At 30.8% G+C, this 27,107-nt stretch overlaps 1 protein-coding gene across 1 annotated transcript in view; it reads right to left on the bottom strand.

The window, feature by feature from the left end:
* Positions 1–27,107, bottom strand: part of LOC124535374 (progestin and adipoQ receptor family member 4) — a 66,095-nt gene that overhangs the window by 8,066 nt on the left and 30,922 nt on the right. The window contains exons 3-4 of the mRNA XM_047111583.1: positions 5,661–5,764; positions 3,922–4,059 (exon numbers count right to left, since the gene is read on the bottom strand). Of these exons, the coding sequence (XP_046967539.1) occupies positions 3,922–4,059; positions 5,661–5,764 (242 nt within the window). The remainder of the gene's footprint in view (positions 1–3,921; positions 4,060–5,660; positions 5,765–27,107) is intronic.

Below are 27,107 nucleotides of genomic sequence, written 5' to 3'. Positions count from 1 at the left end.
GTAGCGCAAGTTTGGTTTAAGTGTTTTCAAGCCGGAAATTTTGATATCAAAGATGCATCTCGCTCTGGTCACCCTGTTACGGACAAAATTGATGCCATTTTTGAAAAAGTGGAGCAAGATCGGCATATTATTAGTTACGATGTAGCTGAAGAACTGGCAATTGACCACAAAACGGTTTTGACTCATTTGAATAAAGCTGGGTACACAAAAAAGCTCGATAAATGCTTGCCTCATGAACTCACTGAAAGAAACCTAATGAACCGTGTACTCATTTTTGATTCTTTATTACGACGTAATGAAACCGAACCATTTTTGAAGAAGCTGATAACTGGTGATGAAAAGTGGATCACATACGACAAGAACGTGCGAAAAAGATCGTGGTCAAAGGCCGGTCAAGCTTCACAGACTGTGGCAAAACCCGGATTAACTCGCAACAAGGCAATGCTGTGTGTATGGTGGGATTGGAAGGGCATCATTCATTATGAGCTGTTACCGGCAGGACCATCGATATAGAACTGTATTGCGAACAATTGATGAGATTGAAGAAAGAAATTGAGGGAAAGCGGCCAGAATTGATCAACAGAAGGGGTGTGGTTTTTCACCATGACAACGCTAGACCTCACACATCTTTAGCCACTCAACAAAAATTACGAGAGTTTGGCTGGGAGGTATTAATGCATCCGCCGTATAGTCCTGACCTTGCACCTTCAGATTTTCATCTGTTTCGGTCTCTGCAGAATTCCTTAGGCAGTGTCAGGTTAACATCACGAGAGGACTGCCAAAACCACTTGTCGCAGTTTTTCGATCAGAAGCCCCAAAATTTTTCAGCAATGGGATCATGTCACTACCAACAAGATGGCAAAAAGTTATGGAACAAAGTGGCACCTACATACTTTAGTCAAATGTAAATAAACTATAAAAAAACACTTTTTGAATTTTCATATAAAATACGAAGAAACTTTTTCCCCAACCTATTATATTATAAGCAATGTCAAAACACCCGCTACGTTTAAAGGGAAATATTTGCTGAAAAGGAAGGAAGTTATTTAATAAAATGATGAGTAATAGTAACTACTAAATTAAAACATATTCAGACTTCAGTAATCATTAATTTAATACGAATATTTATATGAGAATTAATTGTCATCGTCGCTAAGACCTGCAAGTTGGGCCTTGGCTTGGTTTGTTGCTTCTTGCGTACGACACAAACGCCCAGTTTCCAACGTACAAGGAATAAATATAAGAGCTTGCAATAGAGAAACAACATCAGCATAGTGAGGACCTTCCACGAGTAGCAGGAAATCTATCGCGCTTCTACCTAGTCGAAACTTTGGCACGGATTGGGATCCGAGAATGCAATTGCAGATATACAGACATTTGTTTTGCTCATATATATATCATTTGATCATGTTTCATATAGGCAGAGCTCAAAGTTTACGTATTAAATTATCCTTTTGAGGTTTTAAAAGGGAATATTATACACATACACTTCCAATAATAATTACTTAGATATTTGTATAATTATATTTACTTTAGAATAAGGATGTATTATCGCGGATACTAAAATGACTGTATTTACTTGTGTAAAATATATAAATATTTGTGTAGTTGAATAAAATTAGCTTAGTATGTAAGTATTATGATAATTAACAGTACACCGTACACGTATAGAACAGGTACATTTTCCCATTCGATCTTATTATTCCTCGTGCATGCAAATTAATTCCGAATAAAATGTAAATATAATTTCACTGGGAAATGAATTAAAATAAATAGGATTTAGGGTGTGTGTGAAGTGCCAAATGTTATCATAATGTGAATTTTTCTTAAAAAATATTTATTTTAAAGATGAAATAGTTCCAGCATAGATCTTGTAATACATATTGAATGTATTATAGATGTATGAATAAATTATAATGTTATACAGGTAGGTAAGCTATGTTAAGGTAATTCATATATTATCGCACGTGGTCACGTTGTTGTTGTCTTGAGTCATTTAATTTAAAACACAGATTTACTGAATTTGACACTTAGACTACCTATTATTAAACTTTATTAACTAGTTATAATTAAAATGTGCTTTGTAAACGTATAATATAAATTAAGTATTGATTATAAATAATGTAACATCTGACAACTATGGTTTCAAGTTTTCCTTATAAAACAAAATAACTATTGATAACATGTAGACCAATAACGGCTAATAAAGTGAATTGTTTAAAGATAGTGTGGTTTGTAAATTATCTAATCTATATTTTACGACATCAGATTCAAAAAAACATTACAAATCACTTTTGAAATAAATAATTAAGTTACAATTATTTTAATGGATATTAATGTACCTACTTAAAGTCTTAATGATTTAATAGTTATGATGATGATCATAAGATGTAACGAAATTTTGAAAATAATAATGTTTCTAATTGCGTAATCGATTTTTGCTATGAATCAATCTCTGCAATATATATTAATAGTATTTAAACAAAGCACTCATAGTGCGTTTCGGTAAAATTAATTATCATAAATATTATACAGCATTATAATAGGATATAGCTTCGTATAAAGCAGAATTTTTTAAGAGACTCGATACGATTTCATTTTCGAACTCGTTAAAAAGTAGTAAAGATTTTTTTAAGACTAGAGTGCAGAACAGATATGATCCCATCTCTAAGTTAAATATTTCTATTATTCAAGTTCTAATGTTACAGCCTTCATTTGGGTTTTACAGGTCGCTTGACAACTGATGCAAGCGTAGCACTTTTCGAACATATTTACGGTGCATGTAAAATCACAGCTATTGGAGTATTTTGATATTTGTTTAAATTATTTGAAGCTAGTATTAGGTAGTTAAAGGTAAAGCTTGATCTCATTTCGTCATTCTTAAATCAAATAGACCAAGGAGTTTCTTTAATGGAATGAAGTCTTCTGGATTTTCATCTATCATCATTTCATTTTAAAATAGGTGTTTAACGAGGTTAAATTTTAGGTCCTTTTCTATTTCTATTATATTAGTTAATGATTTCCTTTCTACGTAAAATGTATGTGTGATATGGTCTTTATTGACGATAAGTAGTTTTTCTATTATTTGATAAAATAAACCTGGCGCTAGTACTTGTAGTTTTACAGGAAAAAAAGGTGGAAAAGAGAAACAAGTTTTTTCCGGTTCTTTTTGAAAGAATCTACATTCCGAACCTATGATAGCTTTACGTTTAGTCTCAATCTGTAAAGATTAAAAATAACTTGTAATAACCCAAAAACTCGAATAAAGCATATTTTTGATTTTGTTTTTGTTACTGTAAGTAATTATTGATCATCGTTACTGTAAACGTTTATTTTGATTTAAGTTTTATACTTCATTTTAAATATAAAATATAAACCTCTATAAACGAATTTTCCTGGGCGTCGTCGCTCAGAACAAGCCAGGAATTTTATATTTGTCTATTCCTCCAATCAGTGTTTGCACCCGAGCGAACGTTTGCGGCGGCAGCTTACATTAGCAGTTAGCATTGAATGCTTTGATATTTCTGCGACTGTATTTTCTAAACTGGTCTCTAGTAGATTGTGTTGTTGCAATTGGTAACAATATGATTAAACAAGTTTTATTGGCAGAATAAGGCCCCACAAAGTCTTATATATTTCTGTGATACAATTCTAAACATGTATATAGAATTGTATGAGACCGATATTTCCTCGCTTGATTGGTTATGTATGTCTATTTTTCAGTTCAAAGGTTTATCTTATTTTCTAAATAAGATTTATCAAGTGTTGATGAAGAGCATTTAGAATTGAGTTCAAAATGTAATGATTTACAATACACTAACAAATTAAAACATATTACATAAGTTTAACGTTTCATCATGGTATTAATTGAGCTATTCAGTATATTGTAATAAACAGATTGTGCTGACGTCAATTATTTACCTGTAAGAATACATGCAGGATAGCATGCGGATCACCGCCGCCGAGACGCGCCGTCCGCGCGCCCGCTAGCAGCAGGCGCATGCAGAACGGGGCCGCGAAGCATAGCCGCCGCTCCCACGGCGACCAGGCGCGCATTGCCTTTAAACCATCATTATATAAGAATACATTGACAAAGTCACCAGTTAACAGGTTATTATTTGTTATATTTTGAATATTCGTGTTAGATACTAGGTATAATTATAGAAAATATATTCCCATTATTAAATTTATTTACCAAAACGAAAAAATGTTTAATAGGTTATTTATTAATATTAATATATAATGTTAATATAATTGTTGAGTAGATCGAGGCTCAATAGATTAACACGAGAATCGTGTACAACTAATAATAAAAGGATAGCGACCTAGCTGTTCGTGTGACCAAGTTGCCACTCACTGAAAAAAATCGAAAAACTGACAAAATGATAACAGCTTAGTATGTAATATGTAGTCTTAGTATGTACTTAAGGACACGAATTACCTTTAAGTGATAACATGAGTTCTCTACCTTTGGATATTCATTATAAAGCTGCTACTCAGTGTTGTATTGCAAAAAAATTTTAAATTTTATTTAATTTTAACTTTTATTTTAAATTATTTTCATTTTTATTTAATTTTGTAAAATTGAAAAAAAGTTTCTATGCATACACCATTCATAAATATTAGTAGAGTAGAGTAGTAGGTATGTACACATTATTATGTGATAAAGATACTGATTTCATTTGTTGGCGTAACAATGACTCTGCAATAGAATCTACTTCTTTATTCTATTGTGTATGAAAAAACAATAAACTCGCCGCACTCGATTGTTTTGCTTGGAATTCCATGGACAGTCGAGGGAAAATGTAAGAAAATGGAACAAATATTTTATAGCGAATTGATCCGTTTTTGAAAATCAAATCAATGTTATTTGTATTAAATACGTGCTCATATCTATGTATATCATATTTACGGCCAATAACATCGTAAGTTTGCACTTATTTTTGTATCACGTTCTGGATACTACCTGCAATCGATAATTAGGTCGTCTTGGCGCTTTCAAATACGTCTGCTCAAGACATATATACAAGATGGAACTGCGTCCTGGCACAGTGTAATCACTGCCTATTATCAATGAATGGGTATTCATCTAGATAATAAAACTACTTTTTATTGGCCCTATGATAGAGTGCACACAATCTAGGATATAGCTAATATGCACTATAAATACTAAATACTATAGATTATATACCTAAGGGACATGTTTTAAAATAAGTCAGTCAGCAATTATTAGCTAAGAGAAGCATAATAAGATTTAAATCATATAATAAATTAAAAGTACTTATTTAGATATATATGATCCTCAGTACACGTAAGTTGCGTTTATTGCAAGTGTCTAAAAAAAGAGCCCATACCACGCGGTGCTCGTGATCAGAGTAACATCTTATATCACGCAATATTACTGTACACTTAACGCGCTTGGAGAAGTTTAAAAAATCAATTATAATTATTAATTATTTTGTACAGGACAATACAAAATTATTTAAAACAAAAGTGAATTATGTAAACGAAGTAATGTTATAATAAAAATACAGAGCGTGTGTTCTCTATTGAAGTGTGTTCGAAGAAAAATCTAATGGATTATGCATTGTGTACTTAATCGCCGTAATATAATTGAGTACAGTCATTATAGTTTTTACTGTTCAAACTAATCCATTTACTTTGTAAAGGCCTAGCAGACTCCCCAGGCAGTAGACGGCGAGCGCGGCGTAGCGCAGGGGAGCGGATGCACAGTACACCGTAGCCGTCACCATCGGAATTGCACCTGCGAATTATTGATTACGTTAAAATTGTGCTGCTAATTTCTTACTTATTGTTATTTCTTTCTTTGACTGGTCGGAATAAAGGTACTATTCTAATAGAAAATGACGATAAAAAGTGATTTCTAGTATTATTCCTTGAAATAAAGATTATTTTTATTAAATTTTCTATATCGACGTTTTGAATTACATAAATAAAATACTCCAAATAAAGAGCAGAATGACTATCTCATGGTAAGTAGTCACGATCGCCTCTATATAAATCAGTGGCAATAAAGACGATCGTGACTACTATTATAGTTTTTACAGTTAAAAACAATTAATTCCAAGGACAATGCCAACTCGGTTCTGGATAAAACGAGGATATTTTTTTTAGAAAAAAACATGGATAAAAATATAGTGCTCTTAAATATATTCAAAAGTGTATCCTATTGTAAGCTAGTTTAATTGAGCAAGCTTCGAGAGCTGTGTTCAATCAAGAGACCAGAGTTAAATTTGAAAATTGTATTGAAATCCGGAAGTGGCCCGCTCACTGCAGGTCGGCTTTTGATTGCTTTCTGATTGCCTTGATTGCTACGAATACTTGAATGAGTTCACTGTGTTTGTTGACCAGGTTGCAACTTCATTTAACTAACTTCACTTGATCATTTTCCGAGTATTACTTAATTGCATAAATGTGACTTATTTATTGATATAACATAAGAGGTGTAAAGGAGGTGAACCGATTGATTAATCATTGTAAGAGCCTTTCATATTTATTCGTGAAATTATACTTTCAACTACTAAATATGATCAGCAATTTTCAAACTGTTACAAAGTCGTACCACATACATATAATACACATACATATAATAAAACATTCTATAGCAATTTATAAACGATATAAAAATATGAATATTATTTCAATAGGAAAAAAATCGACGATATTTTACAAATCGCAGTCACGGCTTCGCTCTTGTGGATGCTTGTTTGTGACAAAAGTTTTGCTGCGCTTTCATTGAACAGGACGTGATTGTAAACTTTTTAAATAAAATCTATTGAGAAAACTTTTATTAAATTGTGACTTTACTACTATTTAATATTATCTCTTTTATAACAGCTGTTTATATTGTTTGAATTTTAATATAGTTATGATATTCAATTAATATAAACCAATAAATTAGGAATAGTTTTCTTGATTGACTAATTAAAAGGACCAAATTCAACGGTGGTGTACAAAGAGATACAGACCGGCTAGAACAAATCAAAAACGTCATGAAAAAAAGGAACTATATTACAAATGTTTATGATTTATTATAAACGTCGTGTACATCAACATCCTACATCATTATCATAATAATTCAAGTACTCAGTACAAATATAAATAAATATTACACTATACACGTTTTACATTAAGTTTAAGCGCAACCGCAACTGTAAAGATTATAGAATCTACATGAAGCTATAACTATTAATGACTAAATTACTTATTTATGTATGATTCACAATTCAATAATAAATTTATTTATATTGTATTAGACTGATTAAAATATACGACATTCGGATGACTGCAGGTACAAAAATAATATAAGTGCATATTTATATAAATCTACTTTGTACAGACTTGTCTGACTTGTCTTGTTACTAAGTTACACTGTTGACATAATTTATTGACATAATAAGTTCCAATTAAATAATCTGCCCCTATTTAATATTTTCTATTAGGAATTTTTCCAATGTTTAAATAACTGTAATAATTGCCTGTGGGATTATCTTATAATCATGAGTAGCTTTGTATGTACATGGATGAGTACTTTTCATAAGCTAGAGGGCTCTGTGTAAGTAGGGTCTTAGCAGGATGCTCTTAAAATATTACATTATGTATATAAATCTACTCACTCGCGAAAGTGTTCCCCTAACTTCATTGTTTTTTGATAAAATATACTCAAGAAATATAATTTAATTTGTATATTTTTGCCGTCTTTACTTTTAGTTGTATCTCGCACACTAACTCATTTTATGAGTACGAGATTCACTCAATCATATTAACGCATACAAAACTAACTAAACCGCGTTAAAGGGGCAGCCTTTGTGAGTGAATAGATCTATAAAATTATTAATACCCATTGAAGACGAGGCTTTGCTATTTTATTTTTTCTAGGAACGGAGATGCTATATTAAATCTTCTATGTCTATAGTTATATTGGTGCACTCGTTTTGAAACATAACACAACAACATGTAAAATGGGTTGTATATATCCAGACTTCTTGTACAGAAGTAAGTCTTACATAAACATATTTACAAACAAATTGTACTTGCCCAGTGAAGTAAAAAAAAATTTATAACCCAAAATATACAGTTAGCTTTGAGCATTAACTAGCATTTGGAATTATTTATAAAAAAACTTATAGTTAAAGCTTCCAAAAGTTTCTTTTCATTATTATTTTTATATCTCCACAGACATGGCGGTGCCTTTGACTTGTATTTTTATTTTTATATAATATATTTAAAGAACATCATTCTTTTGTGTGTAGAGCATTTCAGGTGACTAACAATTTAAGGGTGATTAAAATAAGTTCATTTTTAAATATTAGTTCTACATAAGCATCTAAAAACTCTAGCTCAAAGAGATAATTTATAAAAAGGCTTTTACATAAATTATTTGTATACAATGCACAAAAATAGAAAGATATTCTTTGCTCGAACATTCAAAATTCCTATAATACCTGAGAGGAATTGAGGCTGCAATCTTTGCTACTAAAAGAAGTTACAATGTCGACACGCAGATATAATATATTTTGTACCCAACCAAGATTGATTTGTGAATAGATAGTTTTATCAGAATGTTTCCACGATGGCACTTGAAAAAGTTTTCAATTAGTAAATGTTCTCTGGCGACAGTTGGCGTCGTGCTCTTATAAATGGTCGCTCTTCTTGTTCACACTCCGGGAAGTAGGACAGTCATCGAGTGGCTACATTCCACTGAAAATGAACATGATTTCCATCAAGATTACTACAAGTGCTAGTTCGTAAAACTCGATTTTAATTTGCAGATAGTTGAGACTCACGATTTCGTTCGTGTGGTTAAAAGAATAAAATAATTTAGTTTTTAAGAAGCCTTATTTAAATAAGTCAATAAATTTTTTTGATAGACTAAAAACATATAATTTTTTTATACACTATTATTAACTGAGAATTGTTTGACCTAAACATTAAAACGTACATCCGAGGGTGTATTTAAAATCTGTAGGTAAAACAAAATTAGAATGAACCTACCGCACTCAATAGGGAATTTTTATATAGATTTTAGTGATGGGAAACAAAAATATCGGTAATTATTTTTTAGTTTATTTAAATTTTATTTTATTTTTTCATTTATTATATCAAACAAGGTTTGGTTTCGGTCAACCTAAACGCGGTAAAAAATTTACAAAATGAATATCATATTTTTAGCCAAAATATGCGGTGATTAAAGTGTTTAAATCCACAACACAGGTCGCGCTGTGTGCGGTACGAGGTCGGCGAGCTACGGGGTCTTCTAAGCTCCGTTTCGCATTATGATCAAATATTATTTCTTCAGTAAGGTATGTGATCAAAGATACCCAGTATTAAAATAGGCACACCATAGGATTCTATTTTCAATGGGTCTCATATAAATATATTTATCTCTTTCATAAAATAAGTCAAATAGATGTCACGGCCTCCACACGATAAAGAAGTCTATGTTTTTTTCAGCCGCACCGCGAGGATGACACATATGAGGCGTATTAGACCTCAGTCCGTAATGAACATATTTAAAAACAAACGTTTCAAAATGGTAATGATATATAAATAATAATAAATATAATGAAACATAAATAATAATAAAAATATAGAAGAATAAAATTATGCTATTTATAATAAATTACTTATATTGATAATTATCGATAATGAGTTTATACTTGCAGATTACATACAGTGTCGGACAAAATATTTTGCCTAGTCTATTACTGATATAACAAGATGGTTGGTTTTCATAAAAAAATAGAATTAAAATTATACGCATTTTACTTGAACGTTTCATAATTTTGTTACATTATTAATGTTCAAATTTTCGTTGTAACTTGCAAAGCAAGCATATTACATACGGGAAACAGTAAAACACTGCTCTGCGCTTGTTATATAATATCAAATATATTATTTTTAGGTATGTTTTTTAATTTTTTCAGATATTTTAACAAGGAAAATAGAGCGAAGACATGACACCGATATAGGCAGTTTGTAGAAGTTATACATAGGATAATTATATCCTCAATATATAACACTATGTATTATTGCAGACACTCAACAAACAACAACAACAACAGCCTGTAAATTCCCACTGCTGGGCTAAAGGCCTCCTCTCTCTTTTTAGGAGAAGGTTTGGAACATATTCCACCACGGTGTTCCAATGCGGGTTGATGGAATAAACATGTGGCGGAATTTCTATGAAATTTGTCACGTGCAGGTTTCCTCACGATGTTTTCCTTCACCGCTGAGCACGAGATGAATTATAAAGACAAATTAAGCACATGAATCAGCGGTGCTTGCCTGGTTTGAACCAGGTCATCGGTTAAGATGCACGTTCTAACCACTGGGCCATCTCTGCTACAGACACTCAAGGTTATGCTTTGATTATACTTTTACTTGCTGGTATAGCTTTGTGCAAGCCTGTCTCGGTTGGTAGCCCCACTCATCAGATATTCTACCGCCAAAAAACAGTACTTAATATTGTTGTGTTCCGGTTTGAAGAGTGAGTACGGCAGTGTAACTACAGACACAAGGGACATATCATCTTAGTTACCAAGATTGGTGGGTGTTTGCGATGTATGGAATGGTTAATATTTGTAACAGTGCCAATGTTTATGGGCAGTGCTAGAAACCTATAGCATAAAAATATGCATGAGAAAGATGATATTTTTATACAAGTTCTGGTCTTATAACACGTTTCAATCAATTGGACAATTGATTCAAATGGCAAGGCTCGACAGATCAGTGCTTTCAATATAACAGAAATTGATAACAGTTTGAACAGGCACTGTTGGGTCACCAAACTGTTTATTTGGTAATTAGGCAGTTTTGTGCATATTTATCAACCGACTTCAAAAAGGAGGAGGTTATCAATTCGTCTGTATTATAACTTTTTACTGGGTGGACCGATTTTGATATTTTTTTTTTGTTTGAAAGGTAGTGCTTCCCGTTAGGTCCCATTTTTTTTTATTTTTTTCCGATGATGGTATCCGTATGAAAACGACATAAGTCTTAAATTTGCATTATGTATATGCGCGACAAATAGGTGAATAACTCAAAATCACGTTAACAAATTTTGATGATTCTTTTTTTATTATAAAGGTTATACTTTAAGGGTAGTTTGGTGAAAGTTTGGTAAGGTTCTGAGCACAAGATACTCCAAATATAAGAATAACTATAACTACATTATATAATCGTAAATCGACTTTTAAGTAGTCTTATATTTTTCATTTCATTTTACCTAGGAGGACTCTCAAAAAGTGTTAAATATGCAATTGTTTTTATTACTTTTTAGTGCATTTCAATTTGTTTTAAAATACTGTTTTGTTTGAAGTCGGTTTTTCTTTTTGTTAAAATTTTATTTATTCTGCTTGTTATGTAATTTATCTTACTCATTTCATAGATCGACTTCTTCGTAATCAGTGTTTACGAATAAATTTGATTTTCTATTTATTTTGTCTTTTTCTCTCTCAGGTGTATTTGTATTGTTTATGATTTTTGAACGGATATTGCAGCAGATACGTAGAAAACACAAATAAAGCACTTCATTAAAATTAAAATAGTTAAAGTTTACATCAAAGAATAACTTCATAAGTTAATAAAACATTTGACGTAGAATAGTTAATGCAGACCGTACATGTTACTGACAATAAGTGTGGTCGTTATTTAAATTGATGAATTAGTAGCGTGTGGTTCGAAAATGGGCGGCTTTGGAGCTGTCACACACAAACACCGCCTACTGACCTACGTCGAACCGAATACATCAAGTTAAGCAGAGTTTACATTGCCATTACGAGTTTTTTTCCGAGTTTCGAAACAAAAGAATAACAAATATATTTTATCACTACATATTATAGAACAAAGTCCCCTGACCGCGTCTATCTGTCTGTATGTTCGCGATAAACTCCAAAACTACAGACCGGATTTTCATGCGGTTTTCACTATTAGACAGAGGAATTCATGTATTCAGGTTTATTATTTTTTGTAATAAAGTTGAAATAGAACGACAATTGTTAAATATTTCGGAAAAAAGCAACATTTTTTTAAATAAAATATAAAATATAAAAAAAAAAATTCCACTCGTGCAAAGCCGGGACGGGCCGCTAGTTTTTTATTCGTGTGCTTAAATAATTCTGAACCTTACCAATTCAAGCGCTCACCGTTGATTTTATTTCCAATATTTCGGTATAAATCATCCATTTACTAGAAGAAATAATAAAAGAAAGGTTACCTCCATCACAGTGTTACGTGATCGGAACCACAATTTGATGAATGACGTCACTCGCTTATGCAAGTAGACTGTGTTCCTAGTAAAAACAGTAACTTCGATCTAATTGCACGTGTCCTACCTACCGGGCCATTTCAGTAGTAGTACGGTTATATGTAAGGCTACGATAGTAATTTGTGTCCAAAAGCATTACCGAGCGTTCCGAAGCAACCTAATCGAGTTAGTCGAACATGGCATGCAAATGCCTGCAATCTTAGAGTTTATATTTGTAATTATTTGGCCAGGAACTTTGTTTACAAATATCAAATGTTAAGAGAAAATATAGTTTGGATTTGATCTAGTTTAGTTTCGTCCATAAGTGTTTTAAATTTGAAAAGGTTTTAAAAAATTATGCCTCAGTTACATTATTTAAATCAAATTAACATAAGTAACATATTAAAGTTTATTAACTTAAGTTTTAACGCGTTATGCATATATTACTCAGTTGATTGTGTTTGATACTCTGTGTTAGTATTTGCTACAAGCTGCATTATTACGGAAAGTTGTTTAGCTGAAACTCTTCGTGGAGTATAAACGTTAATAACACGAGCAAACCATTGGATTATATGGAATTAAAGTTCAATTACAAGAAATAGCTGCTTTACCATATCTAGAAGATTTGTATTGGAAAATTATAGTATTATGTTTGAGAAAAAGGTTTTTAAGTAATGAACGATATTTATTTAGAAATATGTTGCATTAATTAAGTTTTGTGTGATAAATGTTTAATTTTGAAACGTTACTTATAACCCGTTCTAAAAAATACAGTAAATATTTTACATTTTGATTTATGTATGTAAGAATATTATAGTTCTTACTTAAGCATTAATACAGACATTTTATATTTTTTTGAGTTACATATGGCTGTATTAGCGAGATACTATAGTATCATTTAAATAATTATAGTTTACAAATAAACGAATCACGTTAATGAAGATAAACATAATTTACAATATTGAATCCAAAGCATCTGAAAATCTGTTAATAAGACGCCGACGTATGCCGACGTAGGTACAAGTGATTTGACATTTTGTTCCATTAATTGAACATGATACAAGATGAGGTAGCGTATTTAAGAAGAGCTTTTATTAATGTCGATCAAAAAGGCTTTTCAAAGAGATTAAGTTTTAATCGGTTGAGTAGATCTAAGATTACCGCCCACATAGCATCAAGTGAACTGTCATTCCCTTGGAATATTGATATGAAAGTAGAAACGCGTGTTTATTTGAACTTTTTATTATATAATATAAACACATTATATTCTTATGTCGTAAATGTGATTACGAGGCTTTACTACAATTGAAGCTTACAAATATTTTCGTTCCATGAAAATCACAAACTCGTAATGGCGTGCACAAACACGCTACGCATACGAACGTATTACGTAATTAGCGCGCGTAACGCTGATTCGTACCAGTAGGTTCATACGGTAATTATACGTACATATGTGTGAATTTCATTCTTATTCGTTGCCGACATGACGTGTGTGATTGCAGTTTTCAATGTTTCGCTAGATTTCACGGCTTAAATATGATGAATGTATTGTTCGATCTTTGTAAACTTACACGTAACTTCCTTACTCTTCTTTTAACATAGCAGCTGTTATATTCAAAGAAAAGATGATGAAGAAAATTGCTTGCGTTGGATGTAACTCTTTCACCTCCAATCCACATGAGCATCGTGGAGAAATAAACTCTTATAGAGCTGCCAATACTATAACACGAGAATGGTGGTCACTTGTAACTTTTGGTGATCTCTTTTTAAAGAAAATTTACGTCACTCATTTTTATGACTTAGGATAGCCACATTGTCCTCTTAATATTATTCTTATCTTTAATTAATTATTCAATTTTAAATATCACTGGCCGTTTAAAATTGCACGAATAAGTGAGTATAAAAAATATAAAAATAGTAAAAAAACTTTTCCCGCCAATCAAGCACGAAACCTGAAAAAAGAATAACTTGCGAAGAAATTCACTAATTGAGTCATTTGTTCTTTTTAATAAATTAATTTCAGTTATTGTGAGAGCGATTACGAACGGCTAACTTATACAGTGTCGTTTAATTATAATTAATTAAAAACCAAAAGACTTTTATTATACGTATTATATTTAGTTACAATTATTTTTTTATTTAATATGCGTAACGTGTCATGCAGTTTATTTTAATTTATGTTATATTATGTTTATGTGTTTGTTTATATTTTAGTAATATTTAAAGGTTGAAATGTCCAAAACGGTTTTTAACAATCGGGCCACAAATAGACGACCATGTGGAGCCGAACCCTTCTCACACGCCGCCGAATTGGGCCACTGCAGATTATATAATCAACTCTGAGTGAATCAGTATTTATAGATTAATGTATCTTGTATCTATATATGTTCATTAATAAGTATATAACTTTCTTAGCTTTCGATGAGTGAGGTGAGCTTTGACCTTCTTTTTAAAGAATAACTGTAATTAAAGTGCTTTTATTTGTTCGATTTGTTATTTTTATTCTTATTTTTAACCGTTTCGTTTTCGTACTTGATATAATATTTACTTTTATACATATTTATATGCATTTATGTACTGCTTGAGCACCATGCTACCTCGGTAAATTAAATAATAAAGACACAAATTACACCAATTAAATGTATCTAGAAATAAGACCAAAATATTTCACAAATAATTAAAAAAAATTTATAATATGACGTACTAAATAACTGTTTGTCTTCTAATTAAAAACATTCTCGTTGTTATATTACCTAAGTTTTTATAAGATACTTAAGTCTATCGAATCTTACACGAAGTTAAATAATGTATTTTAAATTCGTGTAAATTATTAAAAGGTTCAGAATAATAAATAAATAACGAAAGCATTTAATGACTTGTGTTCATAAACATGTCTCTTGCACCGGGCGGATAATCAATCGCGAACGTCTTAATCTTGAGACTTATGCAACATTTACTAATATTTTTAATTAATCATCACAATCCAAATAATCTTTATTCAAGTAAAGTTTTACAAGCTTTTGAATGTAAACAAAATTAAGTGAAGCTTCCACCGGTTCGAAATGTAGATTCTAATGAAAAGAACCGCAAGAAACTCAGCAGTTTCTTTTTTTTTGTTATATAAATAAATTATATACATTAGATACTGCCTAGAAGATAACAGGCATTATCTGCATGCTTTATTACCATGTATTGAAAAATATACTTATTTTTTTAATAATATATTTATTACAAACGATTCGAATTTATGATTCGGTAAAGTTAAAGATATCTGCGGAATTTTATTATAGAAACGGTTACCTTAAACGTAATATCAACTCAACGTATACCCAACTTAACATGAACCCTTTTATTTTTAAATTATAACAAATATTAATTTGTATATATATGTAAACTAGGAAAATTGAGGATGAAGAAAGCAAATTAGAGTTTATACTTATCAATTAAATTAAGAAGTGAATCGGATTTATCCTTAGTTATCAAACATTCTGTGAACGTAATAAAGAATATGTCCTGTAATTCGACATCACCGGGGCTTACCTACATTGTACATTTTGGGTCGGGATAATCCGAGGAACCGTCGGGAAGAGAACCTCCTAAACGTAATCCCTTTAACGTACTTTCGTATAATTTATTATTTACTTACATCATTTCATAGGGTAATACATAAGTCAATTTTCAAAACTTTGTGAATATATTGTTTTGAAGTTATATAAATTTGTTATTATAAGTAACTTTTAAAGTCATTTTGTAAGTTGAATTAAGAACAGTTAAACCCACCATCGGACCGGCTCGAAATTCCTCATTCTTCATTTTTTTTGTTCATTTCTATGTCTTAAAGATTCTATAGTAATAATAATTAATAAAAAATAATTTACATTTATATATTTTAACATAAAAATCAAACTCTGTCTCTCTCATTTAAGAAATGTGAGGCTTATCGTTAGCATAAGTAGCGAACGAACGAATACATACATATCACTGCATCCGTTCTATGCCGCTTGACATCGATAAATTACAATATAGCGAAAATAATACGTTAAATTGCAATCCTATTTTTCGATTTACAGTATATCGACAGATTACAATCTGACGTGATCCATCTGATCTAACGATTTTTGTAATCTTACGGTGACATACATATACACGAAAATATATTTTATATAAAAGCGACCTGGATCTGTGTCTACGGAGAAACTAGACATTCTTAGAAATCATAAATATCGATAAGCTATTTTTGCATCCAAACTACGAATAGCCTTCTCAGCACGAAAAGGGGTTTATAGATTTAATAATATAAGATATGTAACCTTAGGTTTCATACGATACGATACATCTTGAATTTTCAGATTTTTACCTTGGGTCTTTGTACGTTGTTTACGTGTCATAATTTTTATTTCATTAGATTTAATGAATGATGAAATGAACATTGTGTGTTTTTATTGAATGGATGATATATGAATGAATTGAAATTCTATTCCAAAAATATTGGCTATTCAGACATTCATTGCATCTGAGAAGGTCGGACTTCAAATAGGTTAAATATACTTACTAGTACATTCTGTATTTTACACATAGGCAACCATTAACCAATTAACTCTGAATGTTTCGACGGCAAGTCCGTGCTTGCTATCCAGTTGAGTTGGTTTTCATTGAAAAGTTTAAAAGGATTGAAGCCTGCGTAGTATGTGTTTTCATTGCGCAAAAGAGCTCCCGTTAAAGAGCTTATTTGTTTATCGTTAATACGTTTTACATTGATTTAATAAAAATGTAGTACTCCTCTGGAACTGTTTGTTTGTGTTTTTTTTTTTTTTATATAAACATTAATCTCGTTTCTATTTCGATACAGATACGTTCCTGAAAGCAAAAGTAGTAACTGTATGTAAAAGTAATTAAATACTATCTTTTTCATAAATCGTAACTTCGATCCTTAAATAAATACTGTATCCAAATGCATATTAATACCAATATTTGTTGTTAGTCAAAGATAGACTGTAACGGTCTACATATGGAATATAAGCTATAGTATTTGATATTATAAACAGACGAATATACTCGAACACATAGAGTCAATATCTAAATGCTACTGTGTCAACACGCCCACGCCCACTCCGTGTCCCGAATAATAGCTTCATATATTTTATGCCGCGTTATTGATAGGTTTCTGGAGAAAATAGTTGAATAGCGATGGGCGCAGCCAGTACGGCCTTGACGGGCAGAACCTCAAAGGTTAACGCTATTGTTAGATTGCTAAAGATAGGTTCGGCATTTGTTAAAAACCGCAAACTGGGATCGACTAACATCGACGATTTTTGCAGATAAAATAAGGATGCATAATGTATTTTATAAATATGAAAGCATTTTCTTATTTTTACTAATAGTCTTATAATTTCAATATATTTTGGCCGATTTAATGTAACTCGTGTTTTCAGTTTGTATATAATGTGCGATATTAAGTTGTGATTATCCGTTAACATGATATTTTGGTAAAAAAATATATTCCAATGATAGTCTTTTCATTTAAAGTTCTTTCTATATGTAATAAATAGCCGTTTACTCGATGTGATATCCCGTGGAAAGCATTAATCTCTGTTGTTTAGAGATCAAAATCAAAATAATGCTTATTCGATCTATGCTTTATTCGAGAGGCAAGTACTGTTGAACCGTCATTTTTCAGAACTTTATGAAAGGTAAAGCTACCCCCGTTTTGGAATGTAGATTCTACCGAGAGAGACCGGGACGTTCAATATGACCAATTTCCATATTTGGAATTTCAGTTGCGACGAATTTTCCCGCATAGATTCAAATCGAAGCAGTTTCTTACTCACATACAGAATCCTAAAACTGAGTGCTCTATTTAACCTGGTCTGGAGACTAGCACTAGGATTTTAGAACTTCCATCTTATTTGACGTTTCGGTTTTTTTGTGCGTTGTATGTCCGTCAATCATTTTTATAGTCCGTTTACAGTTATTTTCCCTTTCACACCTATCAAAACGACTGCGCGTTAGGTTGGCATTACTGATTGTCTAATTATTCAGAGCGCCACTAAATCATGTGATACATGATATTTCCTAATTACATACAAAATAATTTTAGAAACTACTTATAGCAACACGTAGTACTAGTTAGCCAACTTAATAGCCAGATAAAAAACTGTGAACCGGCTGTAATTTTTATTGAATAGATAACACTACCATGAGATAGACAAGAAAGCAAATAAGACACCCGATGATAAGTGGCAAATCTTCGCCCAGACACATTGTATGCATAAATTTAAATCGCTCCTAACAAGCTTAATGTGCTGCTAAGAATGTGCTCCAAGGTATGTAGGTATTTGTCTTTTGCCATGTGTAATGACAGAGTTTCACGCACCACTTACACAACAGAGTACAGTTCTATGTATTGTTATTTAGTGGTAAAATTAATAACACTAATTAATCAATTAAATTGCAAAAATAAATAACGTTTTTAATTTTATATGAAATTAAAAAATGTTTTTAACAAGTGAAAGAAAAATTTGTATCAGGACATTTTAATTTTAAGGACGGCTCCACGGTTTTCTTGTCATTACAATTTAAATATGCTATTTTTTTAATCCAAGTAGACAGATACATATTGTCGAACGTTAAATTCCACACTTATCAATATCGATTTTTGTGTATATAAAATTAGTTGTAATATGCTTGTCAGCACTTCCGAGACTCGCTGTTCTATACCGGTAAGCCATGAAAGCCGTTCCACATAATTCTCTTTAATAAATTAACGTATTACATAACAGAATGAAGCGCTGCGGCTTGCATCGTTTGCAAATAAGGATTTAATCACGAATATATTACTTTTCATGAATGCGATGATCCGACACTATTGACATGAGAACAGTATCATTATGCAATATGAAAACGTATCACATATTTTATGATACCTTAATTTTTATGAATCACAATGTTCATGATTCGGATAATAGAACTATTTCTTTTTTTTTTGTGGGAACAAATAATTTATTAACATAAGAATTAATAACATTAAATGCTTAAATATATATATGCAGATATGAACTAAAACTAGTTACTGTATAAATCTTGACCGCGTGGAATGGTGGCAAGAATGCTAGCAGCATTTCCCCGTTGAATCGCAATTCCGATCCTCTGGGCAAAAAACGAACCAGCCCTCCTGTCACCAGTGGAGGCAATGAGGCGAGGTGTTATACTTTTGATGAATGAAATGAAGATAATTTTGGCATATTTTCAGTGATATATTTCTAACTTATTTATATTTTATGTATATTTATATGTTTTTAATTTATAATTAAAAACATATAAATATACATAAAATATATATTCGGTACTTTAATAATATTACAATATAAATAAATAGAATAGAAATACACTTCCCGAAGGCAGATTTATTTAGAGCTACTTTCAATATTGTTAATTAAATATTTTTTTAGGATGTTAGCTGCTCCTTCCGTATTCGAGTGGGTAATATAAAAGAATCCAGAAACTCGATAGCTTTGCCACCTACCGGGTCCAATTTATGCCATCCAAAGAGCCATTCGAACATACAATAAAATATAATCTAAATCTAATAATAAGGAATAATTTAGCAAGCACAGCTGGTATATATAGGTATATATACCATTTGCATTTCCTATTAATGGCATTTTATAATGATAACTTAAACTATTCTAAGTTGAACTATTTAATATTGAACTTGTTTAACTTGAGGAAAGTTAGTTAGCTTATTACTTTAATTTTGTGTATGTTTTTAAGATAATGTAAGAAAAGGTTATTTATTTATAAAATATTTTATTGATTATAAAAATATATATACATTTTTCTTTTTTTATATTTTTTTATGTTATAGATTGGCGGACGAGCATATGAGCCACCTGATGGTTAGTGGTCATCATCACCCACAGACAATGACGCTGTAAGAAATATTAACTATTCTTTACATCGTCAATGTGCCACCAACCTTGGGAACTAAGATGTTATGTCCCCTGTGCCTGTAGTTACACTGGCTCACTCACCCTTCAAACCGGAACACAACAATACTGAGTACTGTTATTTGGCGGTAGAATAAGTGACGAGTGGGTGGTACCTACCCAGACGGGCTTGCACAAAGCCCTACCACCAAGAAAATTTTATCCTTGGTTACAATTCTTGATTATGTAAATTAGTATTTTGTGTATGTACATTATTAGTATAATTATTGCTTGTCTTCTGCTGCCGTATGCATACGAGGATGGGTATCCAGACTGGCTATCTCCGTACCGTGTCACGTAATGAAGAACCATATCTTCCATAAGAATTATTACTTGCGCCCTCATACGATGAATTTTTTTAATTTATTTAACGCCTAAGAATCTTCTTTGACCAATTTCCATGAAATATTAATTAAAATGAATAGCATACGTTTCTGAAAGATTAATTACAAGCTATTCATACGTTGGTAGTTGTTGAAAACAGATTTTAATTATACGTCTAACAATTACGAATATTTTTACACGCAAATATAAATAATAAATAATATTCTTCTTAATTATATGATCTACGAGTATAATAAGCTGGTGATTATTGTTTCATTAATAAAATAAACAAATATAGTTACATTTTATATACCAGTTTTAAAAATACATAATTTATTAATTTTAATGTATAATTATCCACTTACTTTAATTACGACTGATCTACTTGTAAGTTCGCGTAGTGTAGGCGTAGACGTAGTGTGAAAGTGCCTTATTTATTTTAAAAAAAAGGTAAAATTCAAAAGAAATAAGTTTAAATCCCTTTTTTTTAAATTAACTAAAATTAGTAAAACTTATTTAAAATTGTGACTAACTTTGCATGGAGCGATCGTTAAAAGTTATTACATTTACCGTGAGATGGTTCTACTTATTTTCTTGATCTTTGCGTAATAATAGTAATACAATTTTATAGGCTTGACTTCGATACACTTTAATCACATATAAAAAGCAGAAAACTAATCGTTATGAGAGCACCGAACGATTTATTTTTAAATTTTTGTTGGCATTGTGCGTAGATTTTTTTATGAAAATTAAAGTCTCACATAAATCGTGCATTTATTTAACACTCTTAAATCAAAATTGTAGGTCAAACATAAGGTAAATACTTTCGACTATTCCAAGTTACAAATGGATTTTTCTAAAAAGTAGTCGAGTTCGTTTGTGTCACTACGAAAGCTACGAGATAACATAGTGTTGCATAACTGCAGCTCTGATCCAGCTCCGTTTTATTTCCTATTATGCTTTTAAAAATTTAAATTAAAGCCAGCTGCATTACCTACAGTGATTACAAAAGTGAAAGAGAAGTGACGTTGATAATGCAGCAGCTAAACGAGGTGACCCATTTATAAGGCACAGCTTACATTGACAACGTTGAACTAAAACTTTACAGCTTGACCGTCGTGATACATTAAGTTAAAATTGTGTACGTGTGTGCAGGCACTCGGATTCGATAAGGCTCCAACGACTTAAAGTACGTACTTAAGCTACGAAATTATAACAAATAAATGAGACGACATTATAACTGTTTATTTTTCTGTTTGTTCTTTGTTTCTTAGTCTTTGATCATAAGGATCTCACAGACGTTCTAAACTCAAATTTAAAATTAATTTAATTTCGATAAAACAATTATTTGAAGCTTATTTGCTTTTGATTGTTGCTATTTAAATAAGTTGTTAATAATTTAATATACATCTGACGTTTTTAAATAAACAATTCATTATGTTTATCATTTGCTTTTGCTAAATCTCAATAAATGGATAGAGTATTGGATAATAGTTACTTATCAATTATTAATATTATGTGGCTGACTGTGCTGAAAATATATATAGACATTACGTTAAATTATCGTCATAAATATTTTCTGGCATTTTTGTGACATTTTTAATTCTAAAAATTTTTAATGACATTTTATACGATTGGCTTGTTATCCATACAAACTTATTTTCAAGATAGATATACTTTTTTTTCGATTTCTAACCGAAAAGTTGCCTACAAGTACTTGTTACTTGTAAAAAAGTTAGCATATTTTTAGTGCTAAGATTATTAAATAACAAGTACAGTCATTCAACGAATTTTTAATTAAAATACTCAAAGTTTTTATTTTCTTAAAAAAATGTAAGTTCTACACAAACGAACCACTCACAATCGAAATCTACGAGCAACTTTATAAAAAAAAACAACGCAAAAAAGGCTGATTCACAATATTTTCTTTATAAAAAATAGTGTAAAAGTTTCGGAAGTTAACTGAGAACGTCGTTAGAGGCGGCTTCTGGAAAATATCGCTATAAAAAATTCAACATCGGATGGAAAACGATTTCTCGGTTGAACTCATCTCTTATTAAGCTAAAATTTCGTATAACGGTAATTTATTTGTTATAACAACACTATGTATGTATTATATTGATTTTATTAACGATATATTGTTGTCATATGGTGTTATTTCATACTAGTCTATTTCTTTTTAAGAATTTTAATACACTGAAGCTTCCTAAACGGAACCGCCCTGACCCCGAATGTTACAGCAAATTGTTAGCCATTTTACGTAAGTCTATCGCGAGCTTACTTTAGATTTAATCTGGTGTCAAGGTTGATTTATGATGACGAATTATGGATTTATTTACTTTAGCACTAAAGTAACAATGCGGTAATGAGTTAGTAGAGTTACTAGAGGCAAACCTTGCCGGCAAGATATCATTCGACACGTCCACACCTTTCCTAGACATTTTCTGTTAACTGTTGAGTACGAGATGAATTATAATAATGTAAAAGATTAAATAAATAATACTCTGAGAAAATAATAGAAATCGAGCTTATGAATAGTCGCCTATGTTTTTTTTTAATGTTAAATGGACCAAACGTAACCTATACTCCCCCAAACAAAATGAAAAATTAGCAAAAAAGTTCTGATATAGATTATTATATGATGAAGATTATGTTCCCTGGAACATAAAAAAGTTGTATTTTTGTTAAATAGATTAAAAAAATAAATAAAGCACACGTGAACTCAGTGACGCTTTATCGTGATGAGGATTTTCTCTCAAGAGTTGCGGTTAATATTTACTTAATCTTTTTGGGAGGATCAATGAAAAATATACAAAGTAAAAATATTTTTTAAAACTTAACAAAATGTTTTATTATATTAGTTAAGCGTTCACTAACATTTCTGAAACGGCCGAGCTGACAAAAGTTGCTACGCGATACATTTGTATGAACACATAAACTTAGTATACGAGTAAAGTATTTGCCTTTAAAATACAACCTACCTTAAGTTTAATGTCAATCGGATAAATATTTTGTAAAGTAAACAGTGTTTAAATGCCCCTTTAATTCTCTCGCCTGCTATATATTCTTATATAGATATAGTATATTCTTTTGAAGAGAATTATCCGGAGATTTTCCACCAGATTTTATTTTAGTTTGTACGTGAATCTCAACTAAAAGGTTGATTTTTGTTTATTATAAAATCTGGTATCAACTAGTCCTAATTCTCAATTTTTTTGTTTAAGTGATCTCTTTAAAAAATATATTCATACCAATTATAAAGTACAGTGACACTGTACTTAGTGTACAGTGACAGAGTACTGTCTAGAGCACAACATACAAACGATTGTATACCATTTTATTAATATAATATTCAGGTATTAGAACAAAAAAGTAACAATTTCGCAAATGCAAGAAAAATTTCATCTGAATACAACATTAGATCTCATTGTATATTCTGAGCTAGACGCCACGTAATGGCCTATTAATGTAAAGCCTTTAAGTATTTCTTAGGCAAAGTTTTCTCTTTTGAATAGAGGATTATGTCCCTTTTGCATAATTGTGGTCTATGCGCTTTTGCTGCAGAGAAGACCAAAGTTGTGATTACATTTTTATAATGGATTCTTATTGTGTTGGGAAAACAAGTTTATTGTTGCAATTATGTTGTTTATCTTAAGTTTTTTATAATTTAACCTGATGAGTATTAATGGTGTAAATCGACCGGAAAAATAGTAGGACTCTATTATTTTATTTATTTATTTATAAAATTAAAGTACTGCACATCTGCTGGGCTAAGTGGATCCGGCAGATTCTCAAACACAAATGAAGTAGATGAAAATTCAGTGATGTCTGCCTAGTCTTTTATCTCTGATTGAAAAACGCGTATAATAGCGACGAGCTCATATTAGCTCATATTTTAAAAATTTACTCAAAAATCAGTCTTAACACTTCCCTTCGTTAAAAATGCAGAGGAAGCCAGCAAACTTAATGATTTCGTTCGCGTGGCAGCCGGTAATAGGAACATGATGCTCGTGAGAGTAAAAATTCTTTGAATGCACAGCTCTGATGTTATTTCTGTTACTATTTGGAGTCACACGGATATTTGAAATTAGTTTTACAATATGGTGTTAATTTCTTACGTCACAAGATATGAGATCGAAATTAACTTTATTATTCAATAAATATTCAATAATAAAGTTTATTTTCAATTGTAAAAAATATAATTAAAAATAAATAGATAATATTAATTTTGCTACTTATAAAACAGTTATTCTTGAAAACCTAGCGTGACCTATCCATGGGCTTACAGATCACTGCATTTTCGTTGCCATAAAATTGTAACATCCGTTGCCAGAATTCTGTAAAGCGAAAGATATTAATTAACGGAAAATTAACATTAAAACACTAGACGAGACTGCAATTTTATTCATCTTACCTATTTTTCTGCTGATATTTCCTCATAAATTCCTTATTTATTACTACAAGTAAAAAAGGGAAATGTAGAGTTGAGCATTTAAATAAGTTTATTAAATACTATAAATATCTTAACTAGCTTAAGAGGAGGGGCAAATAGTAATAATACCTATGAGTAAAAAATGAAATAAAATAAATAATAAAAGTAAATAAAATAATATTTATTTATTAAAAATTAAAACAGCTATCTAAGAAAAATAAAATCTTTAGTACACTAAAATTTTAAATAAATGTTTCTTATTATTTCAAATAATAACGTTGAAGTTACATAGTTTTCATAGTTTTCATATCCAAATATTGTTATTTGGATTTAAAAACTTTGAGAACAAAGATTATTAAAGATAAATTGGCAAGTTTATAACGATTATAAAACATATTGTGTTATATTAATATGTTTTTCTGATGTTAATTTTTAAACAAGATAAAACGTATTTAAACAAAACCAAATAGCATTCAGAATGAAATGTCGTCCCCAATTTCAATTCCGACCATTTACAGTTTCGGTTTTAGGGAGCGTTTGCATGCCATAACGTCATGAAAACGTCTCTCGGTGAAGCGCGAAGATATTACCGGATTTATTGGAGCTGTCATTGTGTTCATTCGACATACATCGAATAAGTATTGAGATGTATCATACAGTGAATTTCCATGAGTGTTATGTATCATTTTCATATTGCCATCTAGTTCCTCTCTCGTACGAATATATATCAAAGTATTGCTATTCGTTGCTTTGAATCCTTTTGGCATTATTTTATTCCTCTTTGGATTTCTACTCTATACATCATAAAATTTAAGTGAGTTACGATTTATAAAGAAATACGGCTACATTTTCTTCAAAACATGGTGTATCAAACTTATAAATAAATACGTTATCATTATTTTTAAATTAACTTATTTTTATGGTTTGCACAATAATTTTATCAAAGTCTTAGTTTCAAAATAAAAACAATGTGATATATAAATTACATCGTTAGACATACTATTAAGTAATTTATACGGGTTTCAGTCTTCTATTTATGGTAACAATACACGAAGGCCCATGGAACTGTCAAAACCTTCAACATTATTTGTTGATGCGATAGATCGGTAATGGGTCTTCGAATAAATTAGCGATAACAATTTTTCGATATTGACAGTAACCTTATGGAAACACTTAATTGGAAATTTGGAATGGATGAACTGTCCATTGAACGAAATATTTTTCGAAAATTACAAGTTACTTGATAAGCGATTATAAAATTTATAGTCGCGTATGAATATATTGCTTGTTCATTCGAAACAAACAGTTGGATTAAGACAATTCTTACAAGATGTGATGACGCAAAAGCTACGACGAGACTGGATATTGTACCTGACAGACTTAAAATAAAATGTGTCAATTTAGCTACAACGTATTTTTTCTGCAAAAGTATATTAAGCACTTTAATATTATATATTCCAGCCGTCAACACTTCGCGATATCTCATTATCAATTGATTACTAGCGGTGCAGCAGTGCAACAGTGCAAACGTATCGATTGTCACCACGTTTGTTTTTGTAATTGCTTTATTTCTATGAAAATTGTGGGGACTTTTATGAAAATAGCCGAGCAACACAAATAAAATCGTTATAAATTAAAAACTAATGGCTTCTTTTTATTTGGATATGTGATTCAATAATTCTTAATTTCGACATAAATGTCTAAGCAAATGTATTGGATAGTTTCCTTCTGCGCTACCGCCCGCCCCTATCTTAGTGACAAATTTCACCTAGATCCGTTTACCCGTTCTGGCGAAAATGAGTTGAATTATCAAACTGATTTTTTTGGGATACAATTTGGCTTAATTAAATTGATTACCACCGTATTAAACTACAAAACCGTTTATTACAAACCTTTTACTTTTGAATTGTCTGTGAACGTTATCTTCTATTTTTTTATTAATAATTCATATTGACACTTTATTAAGTAGATGTGTCATCTAAATTATTTTTAAACGAGCTTATGTAAACTAGCTATTTACATACATGAAAACGCATTACAAAGGAAATTGCGTCGGACAACATATTCGGTTGCGTTGTTCTCGAGGGGAAACTTCCAT

This window comes from Vanessa cardui, chromosome 14 (assembly GCF_905220365.1).
Source record: "Vanessa cardui chromosome 14, ilVanCard2.1, whole genome shotgun sequence".
Classification (NCBI taxonomy): Eukaryota; Metazoa; Arthropoda; class Insecta; order Lepidoptera; family Nymphalidae; genus Vanessa; species Vanessa cardui.
Note: the sequence above shows the minus strand (reverse complement) of the source record. Positions and strands in the feature narration are given on the sequence as shown.